Below are 19377 nucleotides of genomic sequence, written 5' to 3'. Positions count from 1 at the left end.
TAATGTACTGTGCAAAGAGAAACTTTATCATACATTTCAATTAAATAATTCAATTAACTTAGCTTATTTATTCAATCTCAATCACCTAGAGGAATTTCAATGTCTGATTTCGAGACAGGTACTTCATGTGTCCTAAAATAAGAAAGACATAAAAAAATATATCATTTTCTACACTTGTATTATAACATATAAAGTACCGTTTAAATACTTGATACTTTAAAAAAAATAAAAAAAAATAAAATTCTTTCGAATCATCTGCCCTTGTAAGCCTGAGCTTTATTTATTTATTTAAAAACATAGGGTTGAGAAAACAAAATGCCACACTAATATTATGAATTAAAAGCATTTCTCTTTACTTATAAGTAATAGTTTTTAATTCGACTCTCCCTGTTGTACTTTAAATTCTCATCCTTTTTAGTCCTTAGTGTAAAAATATAATTATATTATTAATAAAAGATTTGCATCAATCCACATATTACCTACGAACAAAAACTTTACCTCATTTTAGAAAAAATGAAGTTTTAACGAAACACTTTTAGTATTATTTATTTTTAACGAAAAATCATATTTTTATCTTTTTTTAGTACTATTCATTACATCTTTATTTGTCATTTTTCATTAAAACAAATTTTTTTTTTTTTTTTTGTTAGTTTTTCTTAGAAAAAAATGTAAAAAATAAAAATCCTTACCTCACAACAAGACGTGGCCCCGCCATTTATTACTAGGGTTTCCAGCAATTGTCGTTTACAAACGCTTGTCTGCTTGTCCTCCTCCGAACACGATCAACGGCTTCAAATTATAACTGGAAGGTTGAGCCATCAAAGGGTCAGACCGCCATTTCCTAGTCAAAGGAAGGGGTAATTTAGTCACATCAAAAGGCAAATTTCAAGCCACGTCATCCGATGCCAATCTGGCATTGGCTCCAGTTGGGGTGGACATGCACGCGCGTCGAGCTTTATATACCCCCCCGTCTCTCTTCCCCTGTTCCTCACTCCATCTCCAAGGCGTGCCACTTCGCTCTCATTGCCTCTCTCTCTCTCTCTCTCTCTCTCTCTTTCTTCTCTCTCTCTCTCTCAGATTGAGTCGTCGATTTACCAATTAGGTTGCTCAGCTCAAACATTGTCCATCCTCTCTCTACCTTATTTTCAATTCCACTGCAGCTTTCGATTCTCTCTCAGCCAACACAAAAAAGTCACAAAAGCTACACTTCTGTAGCTAAAAACCTCAAATTATACATTTTTCTAGCCTATTTCTCAACAAACAAAAATGTCAAGGTGGGAAAATAAGCTGAGGGAAGACAGATACAGGCACGAAAAGAAAAATCCTTCTTTCTCATCCTCTCTTCTCGAAAAAATTTACCGTTCGATTGACGAGGGATCGCCGAAGAACCGCGAGGACCCGGTGTTTTACAACGAAACAATGCCGAAGAAGCAGAGCAAAAGCGGGGCGAAAAGCGGCAGAGTAGTGGAAGAAGAAGAGATGGCCAGCCTCCGCCGAGCTTGTTTGATCGAGAAATGGATGGAGATGAAGGTCGGCCAGAAGGTTGGTGGTCAAAGAAGACAGCATTTGGGTGATTTGGACCGAAAATTAGACCGTGATCACCAACGTGATCTCGATGCTATGTTTTTCAGCTCCACCTCTAGCTCCTCTGACTCGAGCTCCGGCGGGTTCTCCTCCTCGGATGCGGAGTCCATGTTCGGGTCTAAGTCGAGGTCCTCGTGTTTTGCACCACCACGGCCGAAGCCGGTTCGCACCAGCGTTTCCACCCGGTCGGCCAAATCAGAGGAAAAAACAGAGAGAAAACACAGAACTCTGTTTTATGAACAGAGAGAAGTGCACTTGTTCGATGACTATCACTACAGTTGTGCATCGGATCCGACTCCGAAGCTCGATGAAGGTATAATTAAGTCGAAATCGAGGGCATTGAAGATTTACAGCAACCTAAAGAAGGTGAAACAGCCGCTTTCGCCAGGCGGCCGCGTTGCGAATTTCCTCAATTCTATCTTCACTGCAGGGCAGACCAAGAAAACAAAGAGCACTTCATCAATTGGAGGGTATGAGGAAGCGGTTGCGGAGAGGAAACTGAAATCATGGCAAGACTCGACATGTTCTTCAGCCTCTTCGTTTTCGAGATCATGTTTGAGTAAGAACTCACCATCTACGAGAGAAAAACTGCGAAATGGGGTTAAAAGATCGGTTCATTTCTCCCCGGTGAGTGTGATCGTTGACGAAGATTGCAGGCCTTGTGGACACAAATGCTTGTACGAAGGGGAGGATAAAACCCTAATGCCGGTCACTGTTCCGACCGCATGGAAAATTGGTCGATCGCCAGCGAGAAAAGCCGAGGAGGAGCTTAAGCTTCAAGTGTTGGAGAAAAGCAGAAGAGTTGAGGAAGCGGCCAGAGAGATTTTGAGAGACTGCCGTCGGAACCAAGTAAAGAATGAATTAGTGAGCAGCGATTGTCGTGACGGTGATGAAGGTGATGACGATGATGCTGCTAGTTGTTCGAGTTCGGATCTTTTCGAGCTTGATCACCTTTCGGTGATCGGGAAAGAAAGGTACCTTGAAGAGCTTCCGGTGTACGAAACCACACACGTTCGTACAAATCGCGCCATTGCTAATGGCTTAATAATGTAGTTAACAATGTAGGTTTTTTTATTTTTTTATTTCTCTTCCAAGTTTCATTACAGCAAATACAACTATAGAACTAGATTTGTTCTTGGTTTTCTCTCTTTGTTTTACTAATTAATCGAATTGGTTTTACAAGGGGAAACAAAAACGTGACTCTTTATAAAACAGGACTAGACGATATTCTAAGTTACTTTAATTTATGGGGTAGATGATTGACCTTGAGTAAAAAAAGGCAAACACATTGTCTTTGCTAACTGACCTAACCCACTTCTAAGCGATAGATTCTAATTCGACTTGGCAAATTTTAATGAGTGGTGCCTCTTGCACCTTATTTGTTTTTGTGTTGGGAAAAAGAAAGCTTGAAAGACTAAGAAGGTGGCAATCTGGGGGATGTAAAAAAGAGAAAAAGTGAGGGAACAGAGAGTTTGATTTTTCTGAAAAGAAAGAGAGGTGGGAATGGGGATTCGTTACCTTATGGATCATGATCAAACACTCAGATGGAGACTGACAGAGAGCTTGATAGGAACGGGAAAAAAAGGTGGTGGAAGAAAGAAAAAGAGCAAGAGAAAAATGAAAAGATTCTATGATGCTGATCACAAGCAAGCGACCAAAGCAAGAAACTGAGAAATGATATGAAATGAATAGTCCCGCTTTCTTGGTCATCTGGTGATCAATGATACATGGTTATTCACCATTGAATTTAGCATCAATAGTTGGGTTTAAAACAGTAAAATTACGTACATATATTCTCTACAATTGATATCTAACCTAATTGTCACATATTATTCAATCACTAAGTGATCGCGGGAAGAACATTTATGATGAAATGAGATGAAATTTATGAAGAAAAAAGATGGGGGTGTGATGGCAAAGGCAAAGGCAGATCTTCGCCCATGGGAATAGAGAAAGTGAGTCCTAAAGCATTTGCTTTTGCTTCTTCTTTCTCTCTTTCTCTGGAATTGGATTTTTGTAAATATATTTTGGATTTTGGGGAAATTGGCACCCTTGTTACTTGAACGTTGCGTTAGCATCCCCATTTCATCATCCCCTACTCGAGTCTTTGGTTTCATGGATTCTCCATCTCTTCAAATTTCCAACTGTTCTTTTTCACTTTCCTAACTAAACACGTACGTGAACTGTGGTTACATAATACATTTATACATGAATATTACTAGGGAGACCAAATTTTTAAACGATGTATCACCAATAGGAAATAAGCATGTTAATCAGTACTTAAGTAATAATTCAATCACTAACATCTACATCATTTGGTTTAAAATTTTGATCTCCCTAGTATTAGCCTTCATACATATATGCTTTGCAAGTGCAGCCGCCAAGTGGCAATCATCAATACGTACGTATAATTATAAATTTTTTGTTTATTATATGTCACAATATATTGTGAAGAAGTGCCATGCCAATGCAGGTAGCTATATTTTTGTTATTATATCAAGTAGTGAAAAAAGGGGACAAGAGGATGAGTTGTAGGACTGATGATTTGCTGTGGCGACTAAGAAATTAACTGATCGAGCACGATCAAATTGAAAGATGCTTAATAATTGCTTATTATTAATATACAAGATTAGTGGTACGTGATGAGCATGCAGATTCAACTCTGGGTCTCAAAGTCTTGATGCCAAGAATCGAAATGTCTCTCTCTAAGTCAAAATTAGCATCATCATATGATTAACTAACTTAAAAACAAGGCTGACTAAACTTTATTCATTGAAATTTTCTATTTAAATATCTTTTCTAGAAAAATTCTTCCAATTTGAAGACCATATTCATTCATATAAAAATTGACTGTCAACACTTGTTATCATAATCATTTTGTTAGAAACATATAAATGTCTAAAGGGTCTCAAACTTCAAGATGATATTTGAATAATGATAAAGAGAATGAATGATTCGATTATTCTTATTGTATGTAGAAATAATGTTGCATTAACTTTTAGGGAATGATTAGACTTTCCACATTTTTGGAAATGAGGGAAGTATTGTCCTTCAAGGAGTCAGATACAGAACTTCAAGGCTCCAAGGGTTGAAATGTATCAGTAAATTATTAAGCAATTTGATTAACAATGTTAATGAATGAATTCAATTTCGCTTATTTTAGGGTAATTTCCATACGGTGGGTGGGGTGGTGGGGAGTTGCCGGCAATAATTAGAAGAATAATGTGGGTGGTGTGTGGAGGAAGAAGGAGAGTAATCGTTTACCACTTTTGGACCATCCTCAGTTTCTAGCTTCTAGGTTTTACAAATCACTAATCATGTTCATAATTAATAACTCCAAATACAATGTTTTTAAATCAATTTGAACTCAGTATCCCCATCAACAAAATAAAAATATAGGCATCTTTGGATGAAAATTGATGATGTGCAGTACAAACAATATTTTAAAATCAACAACTATCGTCCCTTAGATTTGAGCTCAGGATTTTCTCAAACATAGTACAAACTGAGTAGTGTAAATCAAACGACGATGTTCAAATACGAACTATGTGTTGAATAATTATGCAAGTTGTTGTGTTATCCTTTTCTTTAGATTTTAATATGCACCTTTCTTCTTCACCAACAAAAATGGATCTCAGTAGTAGTTGTATTGCTCAATTCAAAAACTGTGCTTCCTTGATTCTTTTGCTGCTTTCTGCATAATTTTTATGTCATCTTAAGTTGCAGATGAAGTTCATTAGTCAAATCAAGCCTGCAAAACTCTACCCTATAAATATACACAGTAATTTAACTTTCTCAAGTTAAATAAAGTTGTCAATCATGGGAAAACAGGAATCAAGTTCCACCTTCCATTTACAAATACGTACGTTGAACTTTATCAGACGTTCTATATCGTAAATACATTGTTCCTACTGTTGCTCTATCCCTACTTGTGTAGTTTAACTTGTATCTAACATGCATGCTTTCTTTTTCTTCTAATCAAACTGTGAAATATATTGAACAAACCAGCGTGGAAGTGGGGAAAAGGGCGAGGACCGCCAGACTGACAGGATGAGCCCTGCGCCCTGAGGCAGGGCCAGCTCCTCTCAACAAGATTACGATCGCTGAATGGTCCACAGTCTCCTCCTCCTCGGTCTTCACTTGATTAGGTTCCACTACTTTTATTTTTTGGCTATTCGGGTGGTGAAAGAGTAAAAGACAAAGTCACAAAAGCTAATGAGTGATTGTCGATCCCGAGGTGAAAATTTCACAATCTTAATTGTTTGTTAGCACCACCGTCCTCTCCTTTCTTCTACCAAAGTCATGATCTGTGACTTAAGAGTTGAAGTTCTTGCAGGACCACTTACTTGTAATAACAGTAGTTAGGGTTTTCAAGATTCATATTCCTCTCTATCCATCCCCATATACTTGCATACATTTAAACATAGAGCAATGACAACCTAATTACCTATTCATTAATTGGACACTTCAGTCGATTCAAATTGTCGAAGGGTATCGCTACCGTCAATTTGAGCAGTACAATGTTAGCTCATATATTGATATATAATTGCAAGATAGATTTCACTCGGGTCAATCAAAACCTAAATTGTCAATGAAACATAAATCTTACAATAATCAATGTATGATGAGATATTGTTGCGTCTAAAAAACGACCGACGCTAGCACAACTCTTTATCTCGAATCAATTTCTCTATCTTCACGCTACTTTTGTGGTAATATTGTAATTTTTTTGTGCTTCAAGTCCATAGCTACTACTAGAAGGATCCACATAATTTATAGTAGTGAATTCCGCCCAGACTGTAATTTTTGGCATCCCTTCTCATATTCATAGACTTTATCGCCTCATCAACATGAGCTGTATAAAAACAAATAATTGACATCACAAAATCCGCCCAGATTGTTTTATTGCATGAACTAAACAACAAACGTTGGGACACCTTATAAACACCATTAAACTATTATTAAGCTTCCCCTCTTTGCATCTTCTCCCCATTTAATCGTAATTAGCATATAGGAAAATAGAATAGCTAGCATGAACTATTTCAAGAAGAAGGGTTCCATATTTGGGTCTCCACAGTCGGCGAAAACCAATTCAAGTAGCGCAAAGCAAGTAGTGCCTACTAACATCGTCACCGCCACCTCAACTGGATGTTGCCAAGGGACGAATGGCTGCTCAAGTTCGGAGTCAGTTAACGTTGTTCCTATGAACCACCATCCAATGATCTCTAAGTTAGAGCAGCAGGTATATGCTTCTTTTTTTTGGTTTTGTTTGCGGAACAGGTATATATGCTTGTTTGGATCACAACCTAGCTCTCTTAGCTTTGAAGTTTTTCAAGAGTGTCACTAACAAGAATAAACACTAATAGGAATAAGCACGTTTATCAACGTTTAAGTAATAAATCAATCATCAATTTTCATGTCTTTTTTGTCTTCAAATTTAATTTTCCTAGTATTACCCATTTGTCAAATGTGTTAATTTGGTTCAACTAGGTTAGTTTGGACCCCTCTCTTAATATAGCATCTAGCTAGTTTGGGAGATGCATGCATCATAAGGTCGATCACGAATCCCAATACAGAAATACTCATCTATTTCAATTTTCTCACGTCTATATATACAAGATTTTGTTTTTGATGCGTCCGATGGTCAAATCCCACCCAATATTCGTGTATCATATGTTTCTTTGGTCCTGCATAAAAGCTATTTGATAAGTGGCTGTTACACTAAATAAATAATAAGACGTAATATTGTGACTGTTAAATTGAAGAAAATTACAATTAATATCAAACAAGCGTATCTTTATGTTCAACAAAAAGAAAAGAAAAATACACCCCATCTCTATAACTTTTCCAGTGATGAATTCTAAATGAATGTTTTCGTCACTACATATTCAAATTTTCTTAGTGTGATGAACGTAGACGAGCTTTTTGGTGTTCAACAATATAAAGTTGGAGAAAACAATTCGATTTTAACAAACATGTAGTTGTAGTATATGTATTTTGTAACAAACTACGAAATTATGAAAACCAAATACTCATTTTTGTTGAATTGAATTGTCATATTTTGGGTTTTGGCTGCAAATTAAGGTGGCAGAGCTGGAAAAGAGAGTCCTAAATGAGAGAGAGCTTCAAATTATGCATCAGAAGAATATGGAAAGAACACAAGATTATCTTGGGCACTGCCTACAAGTAGCCCAAGATAATGGATTCTTGAACCTCATTCACAACTCCAAAGACATTGGCCCACAACCATGCCCGCCCTCCTCCAATGTTGTCACTCCAAATGCCATCCCGCAATTTCCAGCAAGTCAACCACACCATTCTTCTGATCTAGCAGCTGTTATTGATCAAGCCCAGCTAAATGGATGGTACATCCACCCAGGAGAGGTAGGTCTTCTGTGACCCAAATTTAAAATTGGGTAAATTACATTTTCATACTTCAGGTTTAGAATCTATTTTAATTCCTTATAACATCTTCAAAACATTTCACTTTCATACCTTAAGTACTATTTTATTTCAAAATAATACATTCGTTACATTTTCCATCCATTGATCGGTTAAATATTGATGTGGCTACCACATATATCCCACGTGGTTGCCAAATGTCTACCACGTGATAAAAAAAAATAATTTAATTTTTTTTTTAAACATGAATTAAAAAAAAAAAAAAAAACTTGAAAATGCAGAAACCCACCCACCCCCGCAACCCCTTTTCTCCCTCCCAAGCATCCCAACCACCTCCCTCTCTTCACCTCCCCTCCCATCCAAAAACCCATTACATCCCACCCAAAACCTGAATTTTCTCACCTAAAAAAAAAAAAAAAAAAAAAAAAAATTGAAACTATCCCTCCCCCCTCCCAACTGACCCATATCTGCAACAAGAAGAAGAAGAAGAAGAAGAAGAGGAAGAGGGAGGGAGGAAAGGGGGGAAAAAAATTGAAACTATCCCTCCCGTGCCCGCCCCCCCCCCCCCCCCCCGACGAAGATGATTTCTATGATTTTTTTCCTCCTTCTCCTTCGTGAAGATGATTTATGGGATTTTTTTGGATATTGGGATGCTTGGGAGGGAGAAGAGGTGGGTTTCCCCTTTTTTGAAGTTTTTTATTTTTTATTTTTATATATAAATATTTTTTGCCATGTAGCAGACATTTGGCAGCCACTTGACATATATGTGGCAGCAACGTCAGCACTTAATAAATCAATGGATGAAAAATGTAACGGAGGTATTATTTTGAAATAAAATAATATTTAAGGTATGAAAGTGAAATGTTTTGAAGATGTTGTAAGGAATTGAAATAGACCTCAAACCTGAGGTACGAAAATGTAATTTACCCTTTAAAATTTGTACATTATGTTTTGTATGGTTTAGCATGCTATTTTGTCAGACTGTCAACAAAAATTGTTAATCAAGCAAAATTAGTATATGAATGTGTAATTTTGATGTACAGTCTTGATCAATGTAACTTGCCAAATTTCCTAAAACCCTATGGTAACGTATCTATTCATGTATGGTGAAAATTGGATTAGATTGAGATTGAAGAAAAAATAGGGCAGGGGAGTACGGCTCACATATACAAAGGAACATGGCATGGACTTGAAGTGGCAGTGAAATGCTTGTACCCTGATTTCTTTGAAACGAACGACAATGGTGTCGCATTTTTTGCTCAAGAGCTTGACACCTTATGTAGGCAGCGACATCCATACATACTTCAGCTAATGGGTGCATGCCTCGATCCTCCTAACTATGCTTGGGTGGTGACGGAGTTCATGAGTACAACACTAAAGGAGTGGCTTCACGGCCCTGGAAATAGGCGAAAAGGGAGGATGATACCACTTCCTCCGCTCAAAGAAAGGGTCGCTAGGGCATTGGAGATTGCTCTAGCCATGCAGTATCTTCATGGACAAAAGCCTATGGTGATTCATCGTGATCTCAAGCCTAGCAACATATTTTTGGACGATGCTATCCATGTACGAGTTGCGGATTTTGGTCATGCTCGGTTCCTGAGTGATGAAGAGAAGGCACTCACTGGCGAAACAGGCGAGGATTTGTGTGTTAAATGATTGATTTATTCATATGTATCTGTGTTAACTAAGTGATTTATGTCTTAATTTGTTCGTTAATTACCTTTAATTATTTGCAGGAACTTATGTGTACATGGCACCCGAGGTCATCCAATGCGAGCCTTATAACGAAAAATGCGACATATACAGTTTTGGGATTTTATTGAATGAGCTTATAACTGGAGATTATCCTTACATTGAGAAAGATTACGGTCCCATTAAGGTAAGAAACAACCCACCTTGTCTCAAGGAAATAAAAAGATATAATAAAGTTGTACGGAGGGATTTTCTAGTGATCCATGACGCTAAATTTGCAACGCATTAACAATGAAATATTGCTTATGTGTGATTAATGCTCGTTAAAATTTTAACTAAAACATGACATGAACAATAAGTAAATGAAAATAATAATAATCAAATTAATCATGTGGAAAATAATACTAATCAACTAGTGATTTTTCATTGTAGATTGCGATGGAAGTTGTGGAGGACAACCTAAGGCCAAAACTGGCTGATGATCATGATGGGCAACTTGGGGAGCTAATTGACCTAATTTGCCTTTCATGGGATGCAGATGCGTCAGTGAGACCATCCTTTGCCGCCATTACAAGTAGTTTGAAGGCTCTTCAAAACAGATTGTTTTATTGAAGTTTGACAACCATATGCTTATGTTAATGTTAATCTAATCAGTTTGGACGTTCATTTAAGCAATTAGGATATTATTACTTCAATCAAATATCTCATAAAGTCAAAGTTGTTGAGTTGCATACGTACGTAAGCAATGAGTTTAGGTTAACAAACTATGAAGTAATTAAATAAAAGATGATTAAGCAAGACCAGCTCTATAGAATCGGTCGATGTACAGTGCAAAACGCCCTACATTCTCCAAAGAGAGAGAGGACCATTACCTCCAGGAGACCCTGGTCGATCAAGTCGTAGAATAAATATATGATTAGTTTATGAATAAATAAACTCACATAAGATCGATGTAATCAAGTTCGTATTGCATTTGTCTTTAACTTTGCAATCAACCCTTAAAAGATAAAGTTGACGCGCACCAAAGCGACGCTTCAATTGCAAATCATGCCTCACACGTCGTTATTAATCACACAAAACAAAACGATAAAGGTAAAAAGCTTGCATGTCGTTTCACTCCCTTCCTTTTAAAATAGGAAAAGACTTGGCTGCTGAAGAATTCAGAAGCATATCCTGCTTAAAATCAAAATTTAAACACGTGTTCAGTTAGGATTAGATATAAACAGCACCTGATATTGAATTTTCAGCAGCCAAATCCAGTTCTTTAAAATAAGGGCCTTTTGTCTTGTAGTTTCATGGATTGATCAAGGCTTTATTATCCTACCAACCTTTTATATTATGATAATGTTAAGAGGTTAAAATTACAAATTAAATTATATATCATCAATAAAAAATAATCATATTAATCAACAGTAAAATAAGAATTCAATCATCTCTTTTAGTTTATAAATTTAGCGTATAAATTTGACTTTTCCATCATTACCCCTTTATATTATTATTCGAAATGCAATAATACAAGTTCCAAGATATCAAAACCATGACCAATTGCATAGCTAGGAGATATTTTTGGCCATTTCACTTTTGGTGCCTCGAGCCATGTCGTCCACTCGTCTTTCTACATACTAGCATTTATGCATGTGCTCACGTGCTTGCAAAATGTATTTTTTAAATCACGACGTGTTACACATGACTTACACATTTTAAATGTATTTAATTGTGTAAATTGATAAAAGAAAAGTCAAATATTTGAAGTAAATGAATCGTTTTAGATCATACTAGAAGAAACCCCTCATAAACCAATTAAAGCAGCTGAATTCACATAATAAAATCGGTCTCTATAGAATTTACATTAAGAATAGAGAAAATAATATTTAATAAACAATTGATTGAATCATATTATTGCTAGCCCATTGTGAGGCTAAACTCACACACTCTTCCTTAATGTAGATAATATCTTTTGTTAAAAAAAAAAAACAACCATTTGATAATTAATTTAATCACATTATTATCCACGTGTGAAAGACTTTTTTTATAACCGGTATTACACGCCTCTTAAGATGTTTTGAACGTGTTTAAAAATAAAGAAATTGAATCACATTATTGCTAGTCCATTGTAAGGTACTAATTATAAAAAATAAAAAATAAAATTGCACCAAAAAATTAATTATTAAAAAAAAACACTGTTAAAATTACAAAATTACCCTTGTATTATTTTATGCATTCTCTTTTGTTGCTTTTGATTTTTATTGGATGAGGGGCATTTTGGCCATATTATATTTTGTCAAAGCCGTGACCCCAAAGTGTGGCTCTGGCTTTATATATAAGATAAATATTTATGCATACTCAAAACACAAGATGTTACAACTTTTGTAAATTTATTTTTAAAGGCAAATTACATTATTACATTTAGTATTGTTGCGGTTCAGGCCATACAATAGTATGTTCTATACTTTCTTTATAATGACAACAAACAACATCAAATTTATGAAATACTTATCTTATTCAAGATGTCATAATCGTTCGCTCTTAATGGCACGTAGACTAATGTCATACAAACAGTGTACAACGACAACTTTAATAGAAAATGTTAACCTTCTAGATATAGCGAGAGATGAATAAATAATCTAAGTTGCATCAAACTAACGTACGTGCAAGAAATTCGAGCATTGAGTACCATGTAAAGCAAGTGGCTAATATAGTAGTATTTTTCAAGAAATGGAAACAACATAAAAGAAAAAAAGAAAATCAAATAGAGAACACTGTTGAAACATTCCATTTCAACTTATATTGAAACTTTTTGTAATAAAATTTCACACCAGATAAATTATGCGTGATAATTAATAAGTTACTAATAATACCTGTGTTGTTGGACGTGTTTGATCCGTACTGATCTCTCACGTGAGACCCAATAATACATTTTTTTTTGTCAAACATATGTTTATTCAGTGGGAAAAAAAAAGAAGAGAGTATATGTTTATTGTTGGGCCAAAGGTGGGCGAAAGTAGCACCAGGACTAGTACTCTGAAGAATTAATACGAACTGTACCTCTCACCCAACATCAAAGATCTGTCCAGATACTTGGGCCCACTGTATTAATTTTGGTGGGCCTCCCCACCATCCTCATCCGATCTGAGGTCATTCATTTGTCTGCATTAAACACAGATTTGCATGTCAATTAATTCACGTAGATAAACCATAATAATTGTATTAATCGAATATTAATTAATTAGTGGAGATAATTAGCACAAAAAATGTAAAAACAATTAACATTCAACAACTTTCTCTCATTCTTTATTTAGACGATCACTGTTGCGTAATGGGATTGTATTGCTGCTTGTTTCTTTGTGGTTGGCCACAGCACCTGAGTTTGTCATTGTAGTGAGCATTTTTGCTTACCATTATAAATTATGATGTACGCTTATCGTATATCAAATCATGCATGTTTTTTCACTTAAATTTAATTGATTTTTTTTAAAATTAAAAAATAACATTTAATATGAAAATTAATTACAATTAAATAAAATAACAAGTATCAAATAATTAGACGTTTAGTGTCCATGCACTATAATTACGGCGAGAGCAAAAATGCTCCCGTACCTGCAAAGCCTTATTATAATTAACTCATAAACCCTACTTGTTCTTCATCCAAATTCCAGTTTTACCCTTGCTGACTTCATATTCGTTACATCACATTACCATAATAATACAATGTCTTTATCAAACTATTTCTTTCTTTTTTGGGGGGTCAATTTCACCAAACTATTTCAGTCATTACATCACATCCGATGGTACATTCAACCACCATCCTCCTCCTTTTTTTGATACCGACGACATTATGAGATGAAAATATGAAAACGTAAATCTAGACATAAAAATAGACGTGGTTAATTACTCAATCTACAAATTTTTTGTCAAGATCTTTCGTAGTGGTTTACGAGAGAGTATGATAGTTATATATAAAAAAATAAACATTTTGAGTTTAATTTCTGTAACACTACTGTTATATTAGTGTAAGTTTAATATATTAGTACTACACTAATAAATTTGATATATTAAACTCACGATTCAATTAATTAGTATCATACTCAAATTTTCCAACCCTCTATAAAAATGTAATTTCCATATAAATTCAATGTCTCCAAGCAGCCCACTTATTTTTTCCAACCTGCTGTGGAAGATCTAAGATCATTCTTTTATATCTTAATTTTCTGACATGTATATTTATATCCAAGTAGCCCACGTGGTAAACAATATTAATATGCATTCCTAGGAACTTGCATTTCCTAAACATTTGAATCCTCTCTCAACCAGAGAAGTATTCCCTACCTTTCTAATCTCTTTAACCTTTCATGTTACTTTATTTTAATAATTATGATTAAATCACGTTAATATCTTATATTAATTTTTTATAAAGATAATAAAATAAAAAATAATGTGTGCGGAAATGATAGAAGAAGATGAGAATACGACGATACCTCCTCCCTCTCAACCTTCTGTCTTATCAATCTGTCCCTCTCTGAGTTGTCTGCACACCTTCTCTTCCTCCTTTGCTCCTTCACTTTCACATTATTTATTTTATCACATACTATTGCAACTGCAAACCAATCTCTAATAAAATCACCATTATTCTTCTCCTTCTCAACTATTTAAAGCATCAATCGCCGAAGTTTCAAACACCCTACAACCCAAGTTCAAATTTCGATTTCTTCTTTTGGATTTGAATTTTTTGTTTTCAATCTAGTTAACCACTTGCTTTGCACTACCGAATCAACGAACTTGCTGGAATGATCTTCCATTTTTTTCCTTGGTGGGGTACTGTCTCTGCTCTGTGAATAGCTCTGGTGTGGTGAGTCTGATTATTTACATATTTAAGTGAATAAGAAGAGTGTTTCTTACTGTTTTAGACACCTTGTACTGTTTGATTTGATCTTTTTGGCGCCAAGGTAACTTCTTTTCCAGTTACGTTAACAGAAGTAGATTACTTGTTGTAAAGTTTCAATCTTTGGTTAAAACGATGGAGATTGGATATATCTGCCAAAAGGGTTTGAAAAGTCAGAATTTTTAAATGTGATTTTGTTTCTGGTTTACCATGGTTTCTTTATTTGGGGGTTTAGTGAAAGCTTTTTGTGATGTTTAATGTTGTAGAGTTCGATCAAAACTAGTTTGTTATGGTGTTGTTAGAAAGCCATTGATATAAATATTCAATATTTAATTAGGAAAATAAAGATTTGATTAATCCTGAAAGAAAAGAGGGAACTTGGGATTTATCTACCAAAAGGGTACGGAAAAATCGCATTTTTGAATGTCATTCCGATTTTGGTGTTTTGTTTAGTTGGGGTTTAATGCAAGATTTTTGTGATGTTTGATGTGGTAGGGTTGCAATGAAGGCCATAGAGAGAGAAAAGCTTTTGAAAGGCGGGGAAGTAAGCATGTCGGAGAAGCTTTCTTCCAATGGAGGTGAAGTTGTACTGGAAGTTCGAAGCGAAGAGATCAATGCAGCAAAAGGATCTCCCTCAAAAGGCTCAGAATATTCAGCTCCCAAGCAAAGCAAAGTGGGCTCACCCGCCAAAGCATCGGCTGAGTCCAGCAGTGGATTCTCTCATTCAGTCCCAGTGAGCTCCCCTTCACCTGAATTTTGGAGAGCCAGTCCTGGTAAGCCTCCCAAGATTCCCACCCGCAATGAGAGTCTTGCTAGGAGAAAGTCACTAAATAGGTCAATTAACTCGAAACCCAAGTCAAGATTTGGTGAACCCTCAGTAGGCATTGATCACAATACGTTTGAAGAAGATCAAGTTGGTGCAAATTCCCCTTATAGGGGTTCATTCAATAGGCCTTCCCCAAATGATAAATCAGGTATCAGGAGTGTTTCAATCTCCGGGAGTGGGAGGATACCGCCGTCTCCAGGCAGGATCAAAGAGAAGGAGGATGAAGAGATTTACAAGAAGGTTAAATTGAGTAGAGATAACCATAGGAAAGTGAAAATGAAAACTAAGGTCTTGCTTGAGTGGGTTACTTTTCTGGTACTTCTGGCTTGTTTAGTGTCTAGCTTGACTATCGAGAAATTAAAGAATGATATGTGTTGGGGCTTGGAAATTTGGAAGTGGTGTGTGCTTGTGATGGTGATATTCTGTGGAATGTTGGTTACAAACTGGTTTATGCATTTCATAGTTTTTCTGATTGAGAGGAATTTTTTGCTGAGGAAGAAGGTTTTGTATTTTGTTCATGGCATGAAAAAGAGCGTTCAGGTTTCGATTTGGTTGGCTCTGGTTCTTCTCACATGGCTATTGGTGTTCAATCGGGGGGTCGAGCGATCAAAGACTTCCACCAAGATTTTGAATTATGTCACATGGACTCTTGTTTCCATTCTTGTTGGGGCATTTTTCTGGTTGTTAAAAACTTTGTTCCTTAAGATTTTAGCATCTAGTTTCCATGTGAACACCTTTTTTGATAGAATCCAAGAATCAATCTTCCATCAGTATGTTCTTCAGACACTTTCAGGGCCGGCACTTATAGAGGAGGCTGAGAGGGTTGGGAAATGTCCGAGCACTGGGCAAGTGAGTTTCAGGACGACAAAGAAGGCTAAGGCTGGGAAGGAGAAAGAGGTGATTGATATGGGAAAGCTTCAGAAGATGAAGCAAGAGAAGGTTTCAGCTTGGACCATGAAGGTATTGGTGGACGCAGTTTCGAGTTCAGGGCTATCCACCATCTCCCATGCATTGGATGAGATGGAAGCGGGAGGAGCTGAACAGACGGATAGGGAGATTACTAATGAGATGGAAGCAACCGCCGTTGCCTATTACATTTTTCGTAATGTTGCACAACCGGATTCCAAGTGAGAAAAACCACCTTATTGTTTAGTTGTTATTTGTGATATAGGTGCCTTTTCATGTGTTTCTTACACATCTTACATCTGAGTAGGTACATTGAGGAGGAGGACCTCATGAGGTTCATGATTAAAGAAGAGGTGGAACTTGTGTTTCCGCTGTTTGACGCAGACGAGACTGGACGTATTGACCGAAAATCTCTAACGGATTGGGTGGTAAGACCTTTTATTTTCATGTGTCTGGACTTCCCACTTGTACTTATTGATTCTGTAGTCATGGACTGTTATTCCTTGATCATACACATACATGCCTTATTTTAAAATCATGCATGTCTTACAATCTAAAAACTTATGGTGGGGGATGGAGAAAGGGAATTTGTAACTTGAGTCTGTTTCTATATACATTGTTTCCCTTCACCATTACTCATTAGCGTCTGCACTTGGAATCCATTTTTGTTTAATGTTGAACCGCAAGGTAGATAAGAAAACAGCAGCAGTCCTCAGTCATGTACAGAATTGAGCTGTTGGTGGTCTGCCTTAGAAAGTTCTTTCGGATAAAGAGGTGAAGTATTTTTTGCCTTCCGGCTTTTGCAGGTGAAGGTCTACAATGGTCGCAAAGCATTAGCTCATGCTTTAAACGACACCAAAACAGCTGTAAGGCAATTGAACAAACTTGTGACTGGCATCCTGGTTGTTATCACCATTGTAGTGTGGCTTTTATTGATGGAAATTGCAACCACGAAAGTGCTTGTTCTCCTCTCGTCACAGCTCGTAGTTGCAGCTTTTATGTTTGGAAACACTTGCAAGACTATATTTGAAGCTATAATTTTTGTATTTGTAATGCATCCATTTGATGTTGGTGACCGCTGTGTTGTTGATGGTGTTCCGGTAACTCTCTCAACTCTTGTTTCATTACATTCGGTTTCCTTAATCAAATTTCTAAAGCCTGGCAACCTGACAGTTGATGGTTGAGGAGATGAACATCTTAAATACAGTCTTCTTGAAACTCAATATGGAGAAGGTATACTATCCGAATTCAGTTTTGTCCACAAAAGCCATCAGCAATTACTACAGAAGTCCAAACATGGGTGACATCGTCGAATTCCACGTTGCTTTTTCGACAACAGTGGAGAGGATAGGCATGCTGAAAGAGAGAATAAAACAGTGAGTTAATCAAATCTTTTGTTGGTTTATGTACGGGCTAGCACAGGTCTAGAAACATATATGTTAGTTTCCTGTCAAATAAACTGATATGTTACGCTACTAGAATAATCACAATTGTTATGTTGTGCAAACTGCACATTCACGCATGATTTCACTTGAGTAAAATGTTTTAATTAACAGTCTAGCATCAATTTCTACTGCTACTTTATATTTACTCCTTTGCAATTTCATTTTGCTTGTTCAGTCATTTGGATAGTAACTCGCAGCATTGGCATTCTAACCACGATCTGGTAGTGGTTGAATTCGAAAATCTCAATAAATTAAAGATGGCCCTGTATGTCACTCACACAATGAACTTTCAAGAGTTCGGAGAAAAGAATAAGCGGAGAACTGAACTAGTCATCGAATTGAAGAAAATGTTGGAAGAGCTCCAAATCAAGTACAATCTGCTGCCCCAAGAAGTTCGTCTCACTCAAACTTAAATCAGATGCGACTATTGCCAGTAAATGAAGTTCTTGCGGGGTAAAAGGAAGACCTTTTGATGGTTGTGTTCTTTTTCCCGGTAGGATTTTTTACTAAGTACCTTAGTTTCAGTAGCTAGTTCAGATTACTGCTGTGGACTAGCAAGGAATTTGGCATGAAATGTTGTTTAGTTTTTGTTTCCTATTTTCTGCACTTCGTTTGGTGGTGGCTAGTGACTTTGGAAATCTGCATGTTGTTTTAAGAAGGGTAGTGATTTTCGTACGCAATTTTCTCTTCCGCATATCCGTCTAACGATGTGAATTATTCAACCTACATCACAAAACGATGACACTTTATATATTTTGGTCCCACCTGATCTCATAGTTTTCCTTATTCATTGAGTGCCATTTGAATTCAAAATGAGCACATACAAGGTATGAAAATCCAAAATGTAAACCATGTGATTTGCCAAGTGCCATGCATGCTTTCACAAATGAAATCCTGAATTCAAGTTTGAAAATGAATCGGTTTCTAGCAGATCAAATCTAGGGGACAGCCTTATCCTCCAATCCCAGGCTGACATTTACCCACATAGGAATACTCAGATGTGGCACATCAGCTTTTCAAATCTCTAATTTCCACCCACCATTTCATTTGCCTCCATTTTCTCATCCAATATCTAACGCTATCAATCCCAACTTTTCAAAAATAACACCACAAACATTTTGTACCAAGCAAAATTTAGCCCAAGAAATGGCTTCTGCTTCAATGGCCATGCCACTAATGTCTTCCATCCAAAACAGATTAACCCAAAACGTAGAAGCACTTTTCAAATCAGTCCCATTGAAGTCATCAAAGAAAGCTGCTTTTGTGAAGCCAAAGCCCAAGGGCATGTTCAAGGTGGAGGCCTCTTTGAAAGAAAAGGCGGCGACGGGCCTAGCAGCTGCGACATTGACAGCCTCCATGGTGATTCCTGAGGTGGCTGAGGCTGCAGGGACTTCTGGGCTTACGCCGTCTTTGAACAACTTCTTGCTCAGCATTGCTGCTGGTGGAGTTGTGCTTGTAGTGATCATAGGTGTTGTTGCTGGGGTTTCCAACTTTGACCCAGTTAAGAGAGCCTAAGAAACCAAAGATTGAAACTTTTTCCTAAATGAAGTCTTATGTCTTTTTCCTGTTATTTGTATATTGTTCTTGGTTAATTCTACATACTGTGCAACTCTGGATGATTATATGAAATGTGGTTTTTCAAG

At 36.5% G+C, this 19377-nt stretch overlaps 4 protein-coding genes across 4 annotated transcripts; all 4 read left to right on the top strand.

Annotated features, from left to right (window-relative positions):
• Positions 1 to 1005: 1005 nt before the first annotated feature.
• LOC103952602 (protein BIG GRAIN 1-like A) lies at positions 1006 to 2728 on the top strand. Its single transcript, XM_009364233.3, has one exon. The coding sequence runs from the start codon at positions 1267 to 1269 to the stop codon at positions 2635 to 2637; it is 1371 nt and encodes a 456-aa protein (XP_009362508.2). The 5' UTR covers positions 1006 to 1266; the 3' UTR covers positions 2638 to 2728.
• A 3888-nt stretch (positions 2729 to 6616) lies between these two features.
• LOC103955468 (serine/threonine-protein kinase STY13-like) lies at positions 6617 to 10290 on the top strand. Its single transcript, XM_018649421.2, has 5 exons — positions 6617 to 6826; positions 7663 to 7968; positions 9109 to 9619; positions 9723 to 9865; positions 10111 to 10290. The coding sequence occupies exons 1-5, from the start codon at positions 6617 to 6619 to the stop codon at positions 10288 to 10290; spliced, it is 1350 nt and encodes a 449-aa protein (XP_018504937.2).
• A 3918-nt stretch (positions 10291 to 14208) lies between these two features.
• LOC103952611 (mechanosensitive ion channel protein 10) lies at positions 14209 to 18414 on the top strand. The gene is made up of 6 exons (XM_009364251.3): positions 14209 to 14524; positions 15053 to 16510; positions 16597 to 16717; positions 17096 to 17389; positions 17463 to 17665; positions 17910 to 18414. Exons 2-6 carry the CDS (start codon positions 15060 to 15062, stop codon positions 18145 to 18147), a joined length of 2307 nt encoding a protein of 768 aa, XP_009362526.1. The 5' UTR covers positions 14209 to 14524; positions 15053 to 15059; the 3' UTR covers positions 18148 to 18414.
• A 466-nt stretch (positions 18415 to 18880) lies between these two features.
• On the top strand, positions 18881 to 19376 carry LOC103952633. The gene has a single exon (XM_009364281.3). It carries the CDS (start codon positions 18881 to 18883, stop codon positions 19247 to 19249), a length of 369 nt encoding a protein of 122 aa, XP_009362556.1. The 3' UTR covers positions 19250 to 19376.
• Position 19377: the final 1 nt, after the last annotated feature.

Source organism: the organism of the source record quoted next, unplaced genomic scaffold (genome assembly GCF_019419815.1).
Source record: "Pyrus x bretschneideri cultivar Hongxiangsu unplaced genomic scaffold, Pyrus_bretschneideri_v1 Contig1, whole genome shotgun sequence".
NCBI classification, from domain to species: Eukaryota; Viridiplantae; Streptophyta; class Magnoliopsida; order Rosales; family Rosaceae; genus Pyrus; species Pyrus x bretschneideri.
This window is presented reverse-complemented; position numbering and strand designations above follow the sequence as displayed.